Source organism: Penicillium paradoxum, assembly GCF_028828445.1.
Source record: "Penicillium paradoxum strain IBT 22861 chromosome Unknown utg000007l_segment0_segment0, whole genome shotgun sequence".
NCBI classification, from domain to species: Eukaryota; Fungi; Ascomycota; class Eurotiomycetes; order Eurotiales; family Aspergillaceae; genus Penicillium; species Penicillium paradoxum.
This window is the reverse complement of record NW_026643185.1, coordinates 1,663,579-1,681,478: the sequence shown is the minus strand read 5'-3', so window position 1 is coordinate 1,681,478 and position 17,900 is coordinate 1,663,579. Positions and strand designations below refer to the sequence as shown.

The 17,900-nt window shown below is 50.6% G+C and overlaps 4 protein-coding genes across 4 annotated transcripts; 3 read left to right on the top strand and 1 right to left on the bottom strand.

Moving 5' to 3' along the window:
• Positions 1-157: 157 nt before the first annotated feature.
• Positions 158-1,921, top strand: N7457_008191 (cytochrome P450; the record flags this gene model as incomplete). Its single annotated transcript, XM_057179234.1, has 4 exons — positions 158-376; positions 443-640; positions 720-1,799; positions 1,865-1,921. The coding sequence occupies 4 exons, from the start codon at positions 158-160 to the stop codon at positions 1,919-1,921; spliced, it is 1,554 nt and encodes a 517-aa protein (XP_057027620.1).
• Positions 1,922-2,647: 726 nt separating this feature from the next.
• Positions 2,648-7,549, bottom strand: N7457_008190 (BTB domain and ankyrin repeat protein; the record flags this gene model as incomplete). Its single annotated transcript, XM_057179233.1, has 1 exon — positions 2,648-7,549. One exon carries the CDS (start codon positions 7,547-7,549, stop codon positions 2,648-2,650), a length of 4,902 nt encoding a protein of 1,633 aa, XP_057027619.1.
• A 4,447-nt stretch (positions 7,550-11,996) lies between these two features.
• On the top strand, positions 11,997-13,403 carry N7457_008189 (Lipase secreted; the record flags this gene model as incomplete). Its single annotated transcript, XM_057179232.1, has 1 exon — positions 11,997-13,403. The coding sequence occupies one exon, from the start codon at positions 11,997-11,999 to the stop codon at positions 13,401-13,403; it is 1,407 nt and encodes a 468-aa protein (XP_057027618.1).
• Positions 13,404-14,665: 1,262 nt separating this feature from the next.
• N7457_008188 (uncharacterized protein) lies at positions 14,666-17,638 on the top strand (the record flags this gene model as incomplete). Its single annotated transcript, XM_057179231.1, has 3 exons — positions 14,666-14,782; positions 14,858-14,956; positions 15,053-17,638. 3 exons carry the CDS (start codon positions 14,666-14,668, stop codon positions 17,636-17,638), a joined length of 2,802 nt encoding a protein of 933 aa, XP_057027617.1.
• Positions 17,639-17,900: the final 262 nt, after the last annotated feature.

Below are 17,900 nucleotides of genomic sequence, written 5' to 3'. Positions count from 1 at the left end.
ACATCCGGGGATGAGGCCATGGCCTGACACGATGATTAAGCGCCAATCCCGGCCTCCTGATTAGCCCTACAAAACCCTAACTATATGTCCTCATACATCAACTTCTCTTTCTCAGGCTTCAGGATCTTTGTTTTGATTCAATTGTTCTGGGGCAATCATGAATTCCCTTGGGCAGCTGGTGACAGGCCAGATCGTCTGTATCGCCTACTACACCACCATCCTCTTCCTAGTGTCAATTGTTCTCAACGTGATCAATCAGCTCGTCTTCTACAACAGAAAGGAACCACCGGTGGTCTTTCACTGGGTTCCTTTCATTGGAAGTACAATATCCTATGGCATGGACCCCTACCAATTCTTCTTTGCTTCTCGTGCCAAGGTATGGGATCTTTTGTTTCTTTATACTTCAAAAGGGAAGATGACATTTACTAACATACACCCCTAGTACGGAGATATTTTTACCTTCATCCTTCTAGGCAAGAAAACAACTGTCTATCTCGGTGTCGAAGGCAATGAGTTTATCCTCAATGGAAAGTTGAAAGATGTCAACGCCGAAGAAATCTACGGCAAGCTCACAACGCCTGTCTTCGGATCCGACGTTGTCTACGACTGTCCCAACTCCAAACTCATGGAGCAGAAGAAGGTATGTACTCCCAATAGCATCTGTACCACAGCGTGCATCATTTCCCTAGGCACCAGAAGCTAACACATCTCTTGACCAGTTCATCAAATACGGCCTAAGCCAAGAAGCCCTAGAATCCTACGTCCCCCTCATCGCCGACGAAACCAGCTCCTACATAAAAAGATCCCCAGCCTTCAAAGGCCAATCCGGCACCGTCGACCTCGCCACCACCATGGCCGAGATAACCATCTTCACAGCCGCCCGAACCCTACAAGGCGAAGAAGTGCGCGCAAAAATCAGCTCCGAATTCGCCGAACTCTTCCACGACCTCGACCTCGGCTTCCAACCAATAAACTTCATGCTCCCCTGGGCCCCCCTCCCCCACAACCGCAAACGCGACCAAGCACACGCACGCATGCGAGAAGTCTACCTGGAAATCATCCAAGCCCGACGCACCGCCGGCGCAGCCGACCCCACAACCACCCGCGACAAATCCAAAGGCACAGACATGATCTCGAACCTCATGCAATGCGTATACCGGGACGGCACGCCGATCCCGGACAAAGAAATCGCGCATATGATGATAACCTGCCTGATGGCGGGACAACACTCGTCGTCGGCGATCAGCTGCTGGATCATCCTGCGCCTGGCGTCACAGCCCGAAATGGCAGAGAAGCTTTACGCGGAGCAGATCGCGAAACTGGGGGCTGATCTGCCGCCGCTGCAATACAAGGATTTGGATAAGTTGCCGCTGCATCATAATGTGGTTAAGGAGACGCTGCGCATCCACTCGTCTATCCATACGCTTATGCGGAAAGTGAAGAATCCCATGCCGGTGCCTGGGACGGAGTTTGTTGTTCCGCCGTCGCATACGCTGCTTGCGTCGCCGGGTGTGACGGCGCGGGATGGGCGGTATTTCCGGGATCCGTTGCGGTGGGATCCGCATCGGTGGGAGAGTCGGGTTGAGGTGGAGGATGATTCTGATACGGTGGATTATGGGTATGGGGCTGTGTCGAAGGGTACGCGGAGTCCGTATTTGCCGTTTGGGGCTGGGCGACATCGGTGCATCGGGGAGAAGTTTGCGTACCTCAATTTGGAGGTTATTGTTGCTACGCTTGTTAGGAACTTCAGGTTCTATAATCTTGACGGGGAGGAGGGAGTGCCGGATACGGATTATTCGGTGAGTATTGTTTCTGATATGCCCAGGTGGTGCGCGAGGTGATCCATGACTGACTGTGGTTTTAGTCTCTCTTTTCACGTCCTATGCAGCCGGCGACGGTGCGATGGGAAGTTCGTTCGTAATGTTGTTCTCCAGGCTATAAGTATTTTCGGTAATAAAATCAGGGGGGTTGATGAATGAGTTAGGTAGGTATAAAGATGACTGATGCCGCATCGATGAGGTTGATATAGGTTTAATATGAAAGGTTAAGTATTCACTCCAGGACTCCAAGCAGATGTCTCACATAAACTACCTTTATAGTCACTAAACCCTAAGGCCCGAGACCTCCTACAAAGAGCTGGTAATCATTCTGTGTAGCTCCTGCCTCGAATCGGCTATATCATCTGCACCTTCCCTCTTCTGCTCTGGTGGTAATGTTTCTGGTGACGACTGTGCTAATAGAGAATCCAGATACATGTAGTTATGCAGTCAATATTCGTTGCAATTGGTACAGCTTTATAGTTATCTCATATCACTACATGTCACCTGTTTGTGCCCACTATTACCCTCGAAGACAGTGTCGAGGCTGCGATAGCACATAACGAAGGATAAGAGTGACCCTGGCTATTCCAACCTTATGTGAATCTGCTATGCCAAAATAGCAAACTTGACTTCACTATGCTTAGTTGGCTCTAGAATACATGTGTTCAGTATCGTCAATTTCTTCGGTCTTGGGATTCAAGCAATTCTATCTAAAAATTCTATGGGAGCCACGACAAAAAAATGTACAATGGAAAGGGGGCTCGAACCCTAAATCGATACTAACCATAAAATAAGAAAATGAGTGATCGAACACTCCATCTATGCTCTTACGTGCGATCCTTCGCTTTGCCGCGTCGAGTGCCACCCCCGCGACGCGCATTTGGGTTCCCACCGGGACCTCCAGTGCGATTCCCATTCTGGGCTTTTTGTGGCTCTGTTGGAGGTTGGCCGGTCTGGTTGGTCTTGGGGGTTGCGCGACCAGAACTTGGAGCGGATACCCGTTTCTGTCTCTGGTCTTCAGGGGCACGCGCGTCATCGGCAGCCTTGTTGCCTCGACCCTTGCGCGGGGCACCTGCACCAGCACCGGCACCAGGCGCCTTGCCGCCTCGTCCGCTCTTTCCAGAGCGAGGTTCGCTTGGCTGAGGATCTATTAGGCCTTGCACGCGTTTACTCTCCTGATCCCACCACTGCTGGAACTCCTGCTCGGCCTGGATTTCTTGCATATTGTGCTTGGCTGTGGCTGCTTCGCGGATCGCTTCCTTTTCACTCTGTTGCTGGAGCAAAATGGTAGATAGAGAGTAAGAGCCGGATGGAGATCGGGATTGTGATAGATCGGGCCGTGGGATATGACGGATTGACTGGATGGCTGGTTGTGGTGATGAAGTTTGGGTGCTGTGGGTTGCTGTCGAAGGTCCTGAGGTAGAAGGTTTTAAATGGGAAGGGAGCCGGACGCTGCGGCCTTGTGATTCCACGGGTGTGGCCACTGGCTTTGACTTGGGCGGAGGGGTACCGGCTACAGTTTGCCGCATGGTCATGGGCCTTTGCGGTGATCGAACAGGATCAGAGGCGGGGGAGCTCTGGCCTGGAAGAGGATCGAGTGAAGGAAGTGATGCGGGAGAAGAACTGGTCGGCTTCTGCCAAGGGTTCTGCGGTGCCTGCTTCGCCTTCTGTTGAGCAGCCAGCTGCTCTTGCAATTGTTGTTGCTGGAGCTTCTTCCGCTCTTTTTGGGATATTTTTGGTACAAAGGTACCGCTGCTTTCGCGACGATCTGTCATCCCTAACGTGAGGTTTGACACCCGAGACTGAGATGTTTCTCCCATGATATCTTTGAGATCCTTCTTGGAGCTCGAGATCATCGGCGATGTCCATGGCGCGGAAGAAGGATCAGATGATGATGCTAGAGCTTGCTTTTTGCCAAGATAAATTGCTCTAGACTCAGATGGAGACTGCGCTAATAGCGGATCTTGCGGAGAAGACATCTGATCGTCTAGGAAGCTACGATCTCCCAATGAGATGCCTTCTGGGACGCTTGCCCCTAAAGCTGGGGAGTCGGGGTATGATCGATTTTCAGGAATGCCTTCGGTAAACCTCAGGCCACGCACGACGCCCTTTCCTTTCGAGGCACTAGGTGACATAAGGGCTTCATCGTCCATTTGGAACATGAGATCACTAGACGACTGCCTTAGCTTCAACATTGGACTTCCACCAATATTCGGTGACTCTCCGGAGATGCTGGCTTTAGATTTTCGTATAGACGGAGAAGAGTTCATCTTCTCATTAGGCGTTGACCGGGGTCGACCATTATAGAGTTCGAAAAAACCATAGCGGGACTGCAAATCCATAGCATCGATTCTTCGTTGCTTATCTGCTTCCACAGTGCTAACAAGCTCGGGGTATTGATCGAAGATATACCCTTCAGAATTGCGCCCGCGAGAGATGGGCCAGCACGCCAGTTGATTCTCGCGGCAGATCGTATCCAATTCATGAAGCAGGGTTGTGTCCAGATCCTCAAGATATCCATTGGCGAGCATGGCTTCGAGATTAAGGCAGATATATTCCAGGGCCGCATCCTTGAACTCCGTGACGTAGCAAGGGGCGATGGAATTGAGAAGATAGCACACGTTCCGTGTTGTAACGAAACGACCAAGCATCTTTTGACACACCTGAGATAGTCGGTCGATCATCAACTCATTTGCCACGAACATTACATCCAGTAGTAGGTCAATGAACTCATCAACATCATCACTTCGAACTTCATCAAACATTCGTTCTTCTATATCGGCATATAGATAACGCAGAACGAATTCAAACGTCGACCGATCAATGTGTTTGAGGTTGACATGGATACCCTGATCTGGAGTTGGTTTACGGATTTCCAGCCACTTTCCAGCTGCGTGGCCGTTGTAAAGGGTGTCAAAGAACGGACATCTCTGACACACAACTTGGCTGTGCACCTTGATTGTACCACCTTTGAGCTCCAAAACCAAGTCTGCACTGTCAAAGAAGGATGGATAGTTGATGGCACAGGCCATGTCATTTTTCAAGCTCCTTTGCGGCTCAACCATTAAACGTGCCGCCCGTTCTAGTGTTGATAAGCCTAGTTGCATAGCGACCCTCATGACTTCAGTGCGGACCTGTCGATAACGAGTCGAGTTTTCAGGCGAACTCCTTGCCAGGTGCCAAACATCTAAGATGCTGTCCGTGTAAAGGAAGAACACCACATTCAGAACGGTCAACCAATCAACCCCTTGGAAGCAGATTTGAGGATGACCATCCTTCCCGTATTGAACATCCAAAACATCTGGAACCGAAGAATAATATGATCTGCGGAATTCTTCCAGTGCCTTCCTCAAAACTGGACTCCGGCCAGCTAGGATAAACTCGTGGACAGGAATGCAGAAGTCAGACAGGGAGCTCTTTACCCAAACAGTTCCCTCGGTCCATACAGAAAGAAATTGGCCTTCAATGTCCGTTGATGAAAGTATGGCTCTTTGAATGCATTGCGTGGCAGAAAGCACGAGGGGGGCATCTTGAGCATCCTCATCGAGGATCAAGTCTAATTCTTCCGGGCCGGGCGTCGTGAATGGAGACAACGGCAATAAATCATCCCAAAGGCTACTGGTGTCAATTTGAATCTGTTCTCTGGTCACTTCACAGTCATGTTGAGCGACGGCATAGGCCCCGAAGGCATTGCTGCGGACTGCTACCGCCCGTGAAAGACCAGGTATGCGAGCGAATTTGTAATCTTTCGAGGCACCCTCCTTATTCTTTGTCCGTCGTTCTTTTCTCCATGCAGACCCCGATGTTGTACAGATGATAATAGAACCGTCTTGTCCTACATCGACATCACTCGCAGCCATGTAAGACTTCTTAACAGACCACGCTCGAACGGGAGCGGCTAAAGAATTCCGAATCTTCGCGGGATTGGTTGTGGATGTTAAAGTCGAAGGACTATCGGACTGGTTCACTTGGACGGTGAATACATCACCAGAGCTGGATAATGCACAAATGGTGTTGCCTCCACATGCGAGCTTGACGACACGATTGGCAGTCTTGTCGTATCTGGTGGTCATGAAGCTATCTTTGAAGAATCTCGAGCTCATCTCCAGTGGGAATGAAAGCTTTGAATATCCATAGGATGAGAAGACCCAGACCTCGTTATTCTGCAGAAGTACGGACGTAGCACGATCGATAGCAGATACCATCTTGATTGGACAACTGAAAAGAGATGCTCCAACGCGCCGCGGTGTCGTTTGCACCTCAAGTGAACGAGCATCGGAATCGACCAGGCCAAGCTGACCTTCGTTCTTGCCAAAGGTATAGAGACCCGAGGTACTAAACACCACCGAGTGAATAGATGACGCTGCTGCACCTATGATAGTTTCCTTCTTGAATGGATTGAAGATTTGACGAGGAAGCATCTGCATAGGAACGTCGTTTTTGTTGCTGGTTCTAGGCAGACCATAGCCAAGCTGTCCGAACTTGTTGCTTCCCCAACTGAAGATTTCCCCGTTCTCGGTGATGGCTAAGCTATGATCTTGGCCTAGAGCAGCAGAAACGACCTTTTTTCCTTCTAGTCCACCCTTTTCAATGCAAACGAAGGTGAACCGTGTCGACTCATCTCCTGTTCCAAGGCGACCTCCAGGCCCAAACCCACACATGAACAAATTAGCCTCGGGATCATGAGTGATAATAGCGGTGTGCAGTTTAGACATGACGATGTCTTGGATTTTGATTGGCTTGTTTTTGATCAATGTAGGCAGCTCGATTGACCTGCCACTTGGGATGCTTTCTTGGAGCCCTGACTGTTCCAACTTCTCTCGATGTTCACGGTAAAACCGATGCAGAAGGTGATCAGGCCGCTGCAAGGAGATGCGCTCCGGAAACTGCCTATCATCCTGATCTCCTAGGCCAAGGGTTAGGTTTTTGTTGCTTCCAAGAGTGAAAACTTCATCAGCGGAGATATCCACGGCCGCCCTTAGTGTATTCCTAGCACCAAATGCGCCATCTTCATCGTCATCTCCATAGTTCGAGGCAGGGTTAGAAGCAGCATCGCTACCCAGAGCACCACCAATCATTGACGTCGGCCAGTTTTCGGAAAGATGCTTGATGTCGCGGGTTCGGATGGTCGCACCGAAGACGTCAAAAGGACTGTACCCTTCGAAGTCCTTAATCTTGATCAGGCCACCGCTGGGAGGGCTGGTATTCCCAGCTTTGCTGAAATCCCTCATGTCCTGCGCATCGCGCGCCATAAGCGCCAAAGCAATTGTAGCATTCCCGGCGTAGAGAGCCCGATGCAACGCCGTCCATCCACTTTCCCAGTCCTGCATATAGATATCGATGAACGGAATTTCCAGCAAAGCACGTGCGAACTCGGGGGCGGTAGGTTTCGGGGACGAGGCGACATGGTGAAGCAGTGTACGGCCGTAATTATCCCGAGCATTGACATCGGCGCGCGACAGAGTCACAGTCCCGCGCGGGAAGGCGGTCCGGTCAGATACAGGCGTTCCAGGCGACGATCCAAGATTCTTTTTGTTTCTCGGTGGATTTGGAGATGAGGCGATCATGGACCCGGGACTTGCAGCCTTCGAGGACAGATTTGTTGCAGCACTGGAGGTGCCTCCGAGGCCGCCTGCAGTTCGCGGTCCGGCGAACGTCACGTTCGCCAGGAACCGTTGGAACCGTTCCACATCATCTTGAATAAAACACACCCAAAGCCTGTTACTCATGTGCCCGAAGTGGTCGACGCGCCGAATCTCTTATCAGACCCAAGCTGAGCGTCGCTGTCACCAGTGGGGTGGACTGCGACGGGGAAGCTGGGTGATAAGAGGATCCTGGTCCAGGAGGAAAAGAGTAGGTTTCTCGGCGCTCGTTATATCGACGCGCTGTCGGTACTATTGAGGGTATTTCTGGCCGATATGGATTTTGGTGACGCGAAATCGATTGTGGGTTCGGAATATGCGCGTGTGGCGAAAGTGCTAATCTGAGCCGGACTGGTGTGCGTTTGCAGTGGAAAACAGAACTCGAAGTAGTTGACAGATGGAGAGTGTGTAATGGAACAGGAATCAGTGGAAAGCCAGAAGTGTTGCGAATCAGAAATCCGGCCGGTTTGCCCTCGTCATCCGCAGGTCGCAGGCCCCGCAGTCGCCGATAACGTCCGTCCGGTCAAAAGCCTCTACACATCTACACATAACGGTACAGTTTGGGAAATTACATATCCCAGCCTACATTAGGGAAGCAGAATGATGTCGGAACTTCTCAATCCAGTTGAATCGTCAGAATATCAAGAGCTAGATCATTGATCGGCTTTGATATTGCTGTAAACGTTTGTGGGAATTGGGAAATCTATCGACCCTCCAAGGAACTGGGAAAAGCCGTCAACTACATGAACTAGCCTGCATGTACCTACGAACAGGCGTATTGGACCACCAGGACGTTGTGGTTCTCTGCAACACTGTCGTGGCCAATTACAATCCGCGTGTCCCTCCATGCCCCCGGACAAGAGGCGAAGATCATTCCAGGGCAATCCCGTGGGAGATCGATAGGATGACGAAGTATAAACCCTCTTTTGGTTTGTCTTTTTCCTCGAATATACTCCCTGTCGCTGCCCCATATTCTCAATTCCCTTCCAGGTCCGCCGCACAACGTCAATCTACTGCATGATCACAATGCCATCGAGTTCATCAAGGCAATGCGCTCATCCGGCCAACCCTTTTTGAGGAGAGAGAGAGCAGGAAATTATACACAATGGTAATCACATTACTCACGTATCCGAGTCCAAGGTGATTCCGTCCACTAGTCTGTATTCGCATCATCTTCAGGAGCAGAGACGGCTGGAACATATCAATCTCAACCCCTCGAAGAAGAAGTCGCCGTTTTTCGATCCACGTCATGATGTTGTTTTTGATTGGCTTTGATGGACTTTCTCTCCTTTGCTGAATACCGTCAAATGTGCCGCACGGTTCCGTTATATCCTGTTCTTTTTATAGAGAGCATTCTTATATCGAGGGACGAGTCAAACTATCTACATGGAAGACGAGTTACCTATAAATACTGATATACCGAAAAGGAAGCCTGGGAGAATGAAGCACTATTGTGATTCTAAAGCTTATAAAAGGGTAACAAGGGAAATGATTGGGCATCTCTAAACTAATACACCGGCCTTGGGAGATTCCCATACCTACATTTCACTAGTTTGAAAAGCTTGGTTTTTCCCATTCAGGAGGTATCTCGTTCAACAGGCTTTTCAAACCATCCCTGTTGCGATCTTCAAAAACAATTTTGTGGTCAATGGTAACCTTCTTTTCGCGGATTTTACGAAGCCACCAAATTGCGAGAATTGTAGCCTGAGCACGAACTGTATCCAAGCTTTGCCGCGGTGTATCCCACTTAATCGGCAACGAGATACAGTGGTCCCCCATGCCGTGCATTGGTTGATGGGTCATGGCTGTTTGGCCGGCTTTGCACTTATGTATTATAAAAATCATAATCTCTTCGTCGGTGTGGGTGTTCTTCCTCATGTCTGGGAGAAGGATTATACTGACCCAGCAATACCCTGTCCCGTCGTCTTTGGGATCCGGAGTGTGGGACTTTCCGATCAAGAATGGACTTACCTGGCGACCCATTTGGCTGGATGATGGAATGCGGTCAAGAGCTGATCTTTGTGATTAGTACGGATCTTGTAGCTAGTCTGTAGTTTTCTATAATATAATTTCTGACCAACAAGAGAAGTGGCTTTGCTGGGGGTTTTATAATGGCATGCGGGATGTGGTGTTTTGCGCTTTGAGAGCAACAAAGCGGAAATTCTTTCATTGCCACTACAATGGCTTTTTGGATTCTTAGATCAGTGATATCTATGTTCAGATTACTCTGGGCGTGTATTTATAGAAGATCGAGAGAGGAAAAAGAGAGGACAAGAAAAGGAGCAGAGAGCCCCATTGAGATGTACAGCTGCGTGTGTATTCTACCAAAGAGAGTGGGAAAACAACATGGAAATCCATACAAAAAGAACACAAAGCAAAAAGAAAAAAGAAATGAGGCTGACCCGATTTGAACGGATAACCTTGCGAACTGGAGTCGCACGCGCTACCGTTGCGCCACAGCCCCATTTGATGGAAGATTGTCCTCCGAATGGGTCTATGACCAGAAAACCCTATGAACGGCCGTGGGCAATCAAGGAAGTACATACGGAGTAGCAGAAACCACCAAACGAAGGGGACAATAAGGTTCAAAGGGGGCTATGAGAAATGAAACTAAAATATTCTCAATATTTATTCTCTCTACCTGGATACGCCAAAGTTATGTATTAGATATCACTGGACCAGTCAAACTACATATGTATGAATCCGGGCCGGATATATATAGCGACACTATAGGAAGTAGTGAATACCTTCATTAAAGACAAATCGGTTAAACAATTGGCTCATTTACAGCCGTGGAAGCATAATGACCTGGATCCGACAAGCAAGGGGCGAAAACACAAAAGCAAATTGACTTCACTTATGTATGTATCCGAGCGACACGTTGATTCAAGAGCTAGGTGCCCGTGTGTTTCCGATCCACGAGCTTCCCCTTGGAATGAGTATATTTTAGCCGCCCGTAGCTTCCCAGGTTGATTGATTGGTCGCAAAGAATATTTTACTCGTCTGTCTGTCCACAGAGACTTCCCAGATTGTCCAAAGAGATTGGGAATCGAGATCTAGACAGAGCCAGGACTGAGATACCTAACCACAAGAGGTTCCCGCCAGGGTCAACGAAGACGGGAAAATAGGAGCAATATTAGGCACAGGAAATAGATTTGAGGAGAATCCAGCTTTCTCTATGTCGTCGTTTTGCTCCTAGAATAGCCAACTGGTCGTACATAGATGTGTGGTGTACGGAGTTCCCCCGGTGCGCTCTAACCCTAAACCAAAGGTGACAAGTGATTCATTCGGCGCTAATGAGTCATGTTAAATGGGGTGCAATTCTTTCACTGTACCCCGGAGGTTCTCCATTCAAGTGCCGAGAAAGTACTTCGTACCGAGGAAGGAGATTGGCTGGGCAATGTTCCTTAGCTCTTGGCGAGACTGCAGATCCCCAGACCAGGTGAGATGGTTGATTTGTGAGCATCCCCAAGGTTCTTGGACAAATTCTTTTAACATTAATTCAGGGGTTCCCTTAAATTTTATATCGTATACCTAGCGTATAGGTATACGACACGAGTACGGGTAATCCTCTGTGGTGCCTCAAAACATCTAAGCACCACCATAGTCCAGAATACATATTTGGTGTACATTTCCCTCAATAAGTCGCATATGTCCCTCTGCCCGTTATGCACTCGAGCTTTACCAATCGGACTAAGACCCTATTATGGATTTCACCTTGGACGTGGCTTGAATTTACCCAAAATGGAAGTGTCACACGCCTCTCAATATTCTATATCAACACGGACGAACTCGGCGGATATGACCCCAGTAAGCCTCTGCACGTGAAATGCCAATACAAAGATGACGACAAGCTGCAAGTTTCTGCTGTCTACGGACTATACGATGAGGGGTAAAGCTTTCTATGTGGTCAGAGCATGCCGAAATAAAGCACCCGTGCACGGCCAGCCGTATCTGCTCCATACGGAGGACTCCGCATAGCTCTGCCTTTTCGGACTTGCGTCGTATTAACGCCGTATTCACTGCAGATGAGGCTTGCCCCGATGGAACCTTTTTGCTGCAGTAATCAGCCTCGGAGCATTGCAGAGTGCCTTTGTGGATCTCCCCGGACGGACAACGTGTGCGGGGCTGGCGCCGATCCTTCGGGGTTTTGAGATTTTGTTGACCCCAGCTTCTATCGAAACGTCGAAAGAAAAGGAGAAATCGAAGCAATGAGATTGTTCGACGTTGTTGGCAGGTTGATCTGCTCATTCCATAGATCGATGCTCCTGTGGGTCATATAAAATGAAGGATATATCGACTGGGGGATCTACAGGGGATCAATCAGACTATCGAGCGACCCGAATGGTGGTTACTCTCCGTCACCAGGAACTACTAGGCGATGATCGCCGCTCTGTCTACCAGCCTCGGTACGGAGTAGTGATTCTGGATCACATTCACAGAATGTGGGATATAATGCCCACAAGGCCCCGAGTCCAGTGTGTCATTCCTCATGCAGCATCTCAGCCTTGACTCCCATCCATAGAGCAAGAAAATGGCACTGTCCCTTGTGCACATAGTGCGCCTCGCCCTGGTTGGCTTGGTGGCCTTCCTGCCAATTGCTTCAGCCCGGCCTGCACCTCAATTCCCTCGTGCACCACAGCATCCCGACAATGACCCATTCTATAAGCCTCCTGCTGGCTTCGAGTCGAAGGCACCTGGGACAATCCTTGCGAACCGCGTTATCACTGCCGCTTTCTTCGGCATCATTCCAAACGACGTGGAAGCCCATCAGTTGCTTTACCGTACTGTGGCAATCGATGGCTCAGCTATCTCAACAGTGACCACAATCTTCAAGCCGAAGAACGCCAAGCTCGATCGTTTCGTGTCCTTTGCCACGGCTTATGATAGCGCTGCGACGAAATGTCATCCTAGCTATGGCTACCAGCAAGGGGCCCCACAGGACAGTCTGATCGCTTCGGTTGAGATGTTGATCATTGAGATCTATCTTGCTCTTGGCTATGTTGTGGCCTCTCCCGACTATGAAGGACCCGATGCGGCCTTTGGTGCTGGCCGTCTGTCAGGTACGGGTGTATTGGATGGCGTCCGTGCCGTGCAGAACTTCGAGACCTTGGGTCTCAAAGAGAACCCCATGGTTGTCGGCGTTGGATATTCAGGCGGTGCCATTGCCACTGGCTGGGCAGCCTCCTTGCAGCCCAAATACGCACCAGAGCTGAACATCAAGGGCTGGGTGCAGGGTGGAACTCCCTCAAATCTCACGGGCACAATCTACCAGATTGATGACACCGTCTTCGCTGGATTCCTCCCCACGGCTATTGTCGGTCTGGCGAAGCCCAGTGCCTATGGTGCTGAGCTGAACTCTATCATCACGGAGGTCGTAACCGCGGAGGGCCAAAAGGTGCTGGAAACCGTTGGTTCCGAATGCGCTATTGGAGCCTTGGCGGCTTTCCTGGGAAAATCCATCCTCGATCCTAGTTTCCAAACCCTGGGCGAGGGCTTTGTTCACGAGCCGACCGTCAAGAAGGTTCTGCAGCAAACTGTCATGGGCGTTGACAAGGACGAGACCCCAACAGCCCCAACTCTTGTGTACCATGCCACCAAGGATGAAATTATCCCCTACAATGATGCCAGTAAGATGGCAAAGAGCTGGTGTGATTCGGGCGCGGACGTCAGGTTCACTACCTATGCCAGCGGGGGCCACGCGACCACTGAAATTGTTGGCATCCCCGAAGCCATCAACTTCGTTCAGGATGCATTTGCTGGCAAGACGAAGCGTGGTTGCACCAAGAGCACTAAGCTTGGCACAGTTCTCAATCCCCTTGCTCTTGGTGTCAATCTTGAGCCTATTCTCCTGAAGCTCATTGAGGGACTTCTCCGTCTGGGCGATGAGGACCAAAATGTCAAGAACGACCCCATTTCAGTACTTAAAACCATACTTTAAGGGGGTGATATCAGGTACTACCTCTACCTAGGGATTCATTACGAGTGTTGATGGCCTGAGTTGCGACTATTGTATGTGTTCTGATCTATACGCACATACAGATTCGCTCCCTGACCTCACCATCTCCTTGTTTCTTTTGGTCATAATGTGATATGGGAATGCTTTGTCTGTATATAGTCTGATAGCAGTGTCTCCCAATATATAATTCTCCCAACCTATGGTCCTGTACATGTATCCAATCCAACCTTCAAAATGATTGACGTTTGAATCAGATCAACCGTGTAACTCAGAATAGAATGGAGAACAACCTGCCAAAGTCACGTTCCAATGAGCTCTGAATGGCTGGTGAGATAGTGAAATCGTGAAATCGTGAAATCGTGACATCGTGACATCGTGACATCGTGACCTCGTCCAATTGAGATCACGATCTTCCATCACGTCTTCCGAAGTCAACCTGAGATCAGCTGCAACCTTCTTATCGGAGACACTGGGGGGCGATCCTTGCGACCGTGCATTTCTGTTCGTAGCGAGAATTGAAACCCCTTGTGCTTTGGGACATTCGAAAAGATAGAGCATCTAGGCAGATCCCCCGTGTTTGCATCATCTGTGTGGCGTTCTAGGCTGACTGGCACACTCGAGACCTATCGAGTCACCGGATGTGCGTCACAGATCAACTATCTTCATTATTACGCCCCTTCTCTCTCTTTCTCCGCATTATCCATTTGGCTTCCCTCTTTCTTCTTCTTTTGCTTTCATCTCTTTCTGCTAGCTTTCACATAGCTTTACGCTGTGATTCCTTCCAAACTGCATTTGCCCGTGGATGCGGAGAAGCTCTGAACGTGCTCCGAAGGTCCTAGGCCGGGGTTCACCCCATATGCCGGGCATCCATTGTCTTATCGTGACTATTTTAGCGTCTCAAACCCAGGAACTTCCTTAGAAAAAAAAAAGAAAAGAACATTGCGTCTGTTAGCATGGCCAGCAGCTCTGGATCCATCGCTGCCCGATTGCGTTCCTGATAACAGATTCCGGCGGTGATAACAATCGTCCCCAGTACTCCGCATCGTTGCTCCAGGGTAAAGCCTCCTCGCCTTTTGTCCGGTGGCCAGCCGTAGCTAATCAGGCTTGTGAAATTAGGCGCCCAATATGCACCAACATCCCCGATCACCGGCGCCGCCGCCTTCGGCGCCAAACCTCCCCCCAGACCAACAGCTCGGGACGACCACAGAGACCATGAAACCGCCCCGAGCTCCCCAACCGTCGATATGGGATCTCATTCTGCTAGGGGGCTGGGAATAGAACCGGGGCCCCAGCCATCTGAGCAGGCAAGGAATACAGCGTTGGGCAAGGAGGCCCTGACCCGGTTGAATCAGATCATATCGGTATGGGTCGCTCAGATCGCCCCTCCAATGGCTTATCAGGATGGCCTGCTAATGCATCAATTCCCGTCACAATAGAATTATCATACGAAAGCTGCTTTGATTATCCTGCACTCGCGAGTCGCACTGCCTCTTTCCTTTAACAAGGGATCCGAGTCTCCGAGAGTCAACCGCTGGGTAAGTGTCCATCCTTTGGTCGGGTTTGGGATGCTCTTTGGAGACAATCGGAAATAGAAGAACTGGGTAAACTAATCTTGTTTGTTTCGCGTCCAGTTCAACGTCGAGTTAGATGACACAGATGTGCTTCGGGAACCCCTGCGACCTTGGAGGACATGCGACGCAACAGATAATCGACCACCCCCTCTCGTTATCGAAACATACCTAGACACGAAGGGCCTCACAAATAACCAGAGTTTGGTGATTCTTGATGAAAATGGGAAGCGATGGGATGTACGCGAGTCGCTCGCGGCGCTTCAGGGTGCTCGCGCAAAGCCATACCAGTCGGATGATGATGAGATCGTTTTGGAGCGATGGAGAATCGAGTTGGGAGAGTCGTCAAGCAGGCTGCCAGCTGATTTAGGCTCCATCCTGCCAACCGTGTATAAGAAAAGCATTGTGCTTTTCCGGTCATTATTCACGTACTCCAAGTTTCTGCCTGCGTGGAGATTCGTCAAGCGCAACAAAAAGTTACGGCCGAGTCCGGCTCTTCAGATCAAATATCGCGTGGTGGATGGGAGTGCTCCGCGTTATGATCCTTCATTGGACCCTTTAACAGTACAGTTGAGTGAGGGAAGTGAGAAGGTGGTGGACACATACAGCTTTGGGGTAACAGAGTCTCCCGCGGGTCCCTTTTCAGTTCAGGTCACGTATCGGACGAATTGCGATTTCCGCGTGGACGATTCCGAGGCGATTTTGAGCTCGCGGTTTATGGGTGCTGATGACGAGATATTCCGTCCATCTTTACCTTCAGAGGATGTCCCTCGCCCGAATCCAGAGGTCGGATCTGTACCAGTGGAGAGAAGGACAGTTGAAAGTCCAGATTGCACGCGCGCATATGGAAGTCTCTCAACCTTTCATCAGGTCGGCCCAACAACGGGTGCAAGCCCTCTATCAGCACTTCGTGCACTGAGAGGTTCTGGTGGCGCGTCTCCTTCCCCAACAGACTCACCCAAAAAACTTCTTCCTCCTGCCAAAGTTGTTCCCTCAGGACGCGCTGCTCAAATTGCCGGCGAAGAAGGTGTAAGCCTTCCACGCCGTCCCTCCATTTCATTCCAACCTTTCAAAGCTCCTCCTCTTTCTGCTTCCCCTGCTGTAGCAGACTCTCCTTTGGGAGTATCTCCCCGCAACATGTCTTCGCGTATTCCCACAGGCACCTCTGCCGATTCACGCGTTATGCCGCCTCCTTCTTCTGCTGCTTCAGCGCGCAAACCAATAGCGATCGCATCAGAACAAACTATATCATCCCCTAATTCAGCATCTCCCAAACCTGCTCCTATATCTCGATATAGCAGTTCCTTTAGCCACCGACGAGGTCGACTTTCATCAGGAGCAAACCGACTGGAAGACGATATTTCCAGCGGCCGAGCGAGCGCGACATCATCTAATGCCCATCCGGGATCCGGCCTGCTCACAGAAGCTACAGGTACGAGCGCGGAGTCTATTCACGCCGATGATGAAAACATCTCCGACTTCCTAAAGATGCTAGATTCCAAAAGGGATCTCATGAGTTCATCTACCACTGTATCTGTTAAGCCCAGTCCTCGGCAGCCAAATGCTACAGCAGCGGCTCTTGCTCGTTTCCGCGGCATGCGCGATTCAAATGCAGCTTTATCAGACTCAATGTCACAATCTATGCACATGCATCGCTCTTCCATCTCTTCGAGCAAGCAACTGTCAGGGGTCCCGCCGATGGTTGCAGGCACCTCCATCTCTACAGCCTCTTCCCCGGGGAAACCAATATCCCCACACACACCTCACACTCCTGCCATCCGTTCCCGTCTGAGCTCGAACAGCGTTGCCGATGATCTTGAAACCGACCATCGCTCAAGAATGCCTCGTATACAACATGACTCGCCGCTTGAAGAGCAACATTGTGAAAGCTCGCGAGGCCCCTCCTCCACCGCAGGGGCTATTGACATCCCGACATCCCCGCAAATATTCGATCCTGCCTATCGTCGCTCGAGCTCCGCAGCCGTGCGCCGTCCAGTTGTTACCAGTGACGACGATGAGATCTTCCCATTCGGCATGCGGAGCTTGAGTCTCGGGGTCGATGAACCCTCGAACGCCACCGTGGCAGCGGCCCAACAGCAAAACGAGTCCGAGAAAGGTCAACGATCATCAGCTAAGGGCCAAGGTGGTCCCACTAGCTCTACAACCGGCCCATATAGGGACGGTGCTTCCCTCCGTGGCCAGATGTCGGGACCAACAGGGGCCTCAGCGTCCTCGAATCCTCATATATACCAACCCCGGTTCGCCAGCTCCCGCGGCCGTGGCTACTCGGGCGGGCATTCCCTTAGCTCAGCCTCCAGTAGCCTCGCCCGAGGCGCCAATCTCCCTCCTCACCTCGTGGAGCGCGACCAGGATCGCGACGGCAATGCCAGTGGCAGCAACAGCGGCAATTCGACCCTTGAGATCCGTCGCGGTTCTGGCCAGCGGCCAGGCACAGGCCGGACGCTGTCAGCCCAAGCGACCGAAGACGACGAGCCGCTGCTTTTTGCCATGAGCGACTTTGGAGCCTCGCGGCGCAGCCTCGAGGAAGGTCGACATGGGAACCACGGCGGAGCAGAGTCGGCGGCTGGGTCACGACGTGGTAGTGGAAGACGCGGAGCAGGGCTCCCCGGCTTCCATGTCTGGTCGTGAAATACGAGTATATTGTGAAATGGAACTATGTACGGATGTATCTACATAGTCCATTCGGCGCTTTTGACTTTTCCTTCACTTTTTGTTTTATCCTAATTTCCGATTCTCCTCATCTTGCTCTCGCCTGCCTCTCTATCATCTTTCTCTCCTGTTTGCGTGGAAGCTTAACCAGGAGTTCGATTAAGCCTTCTGATTTGATTTTTGATGCTGGATCTGCTTCTAAACCATGTCCCTTTTTGCGCGGTTGGCTGCTTTCATAGAC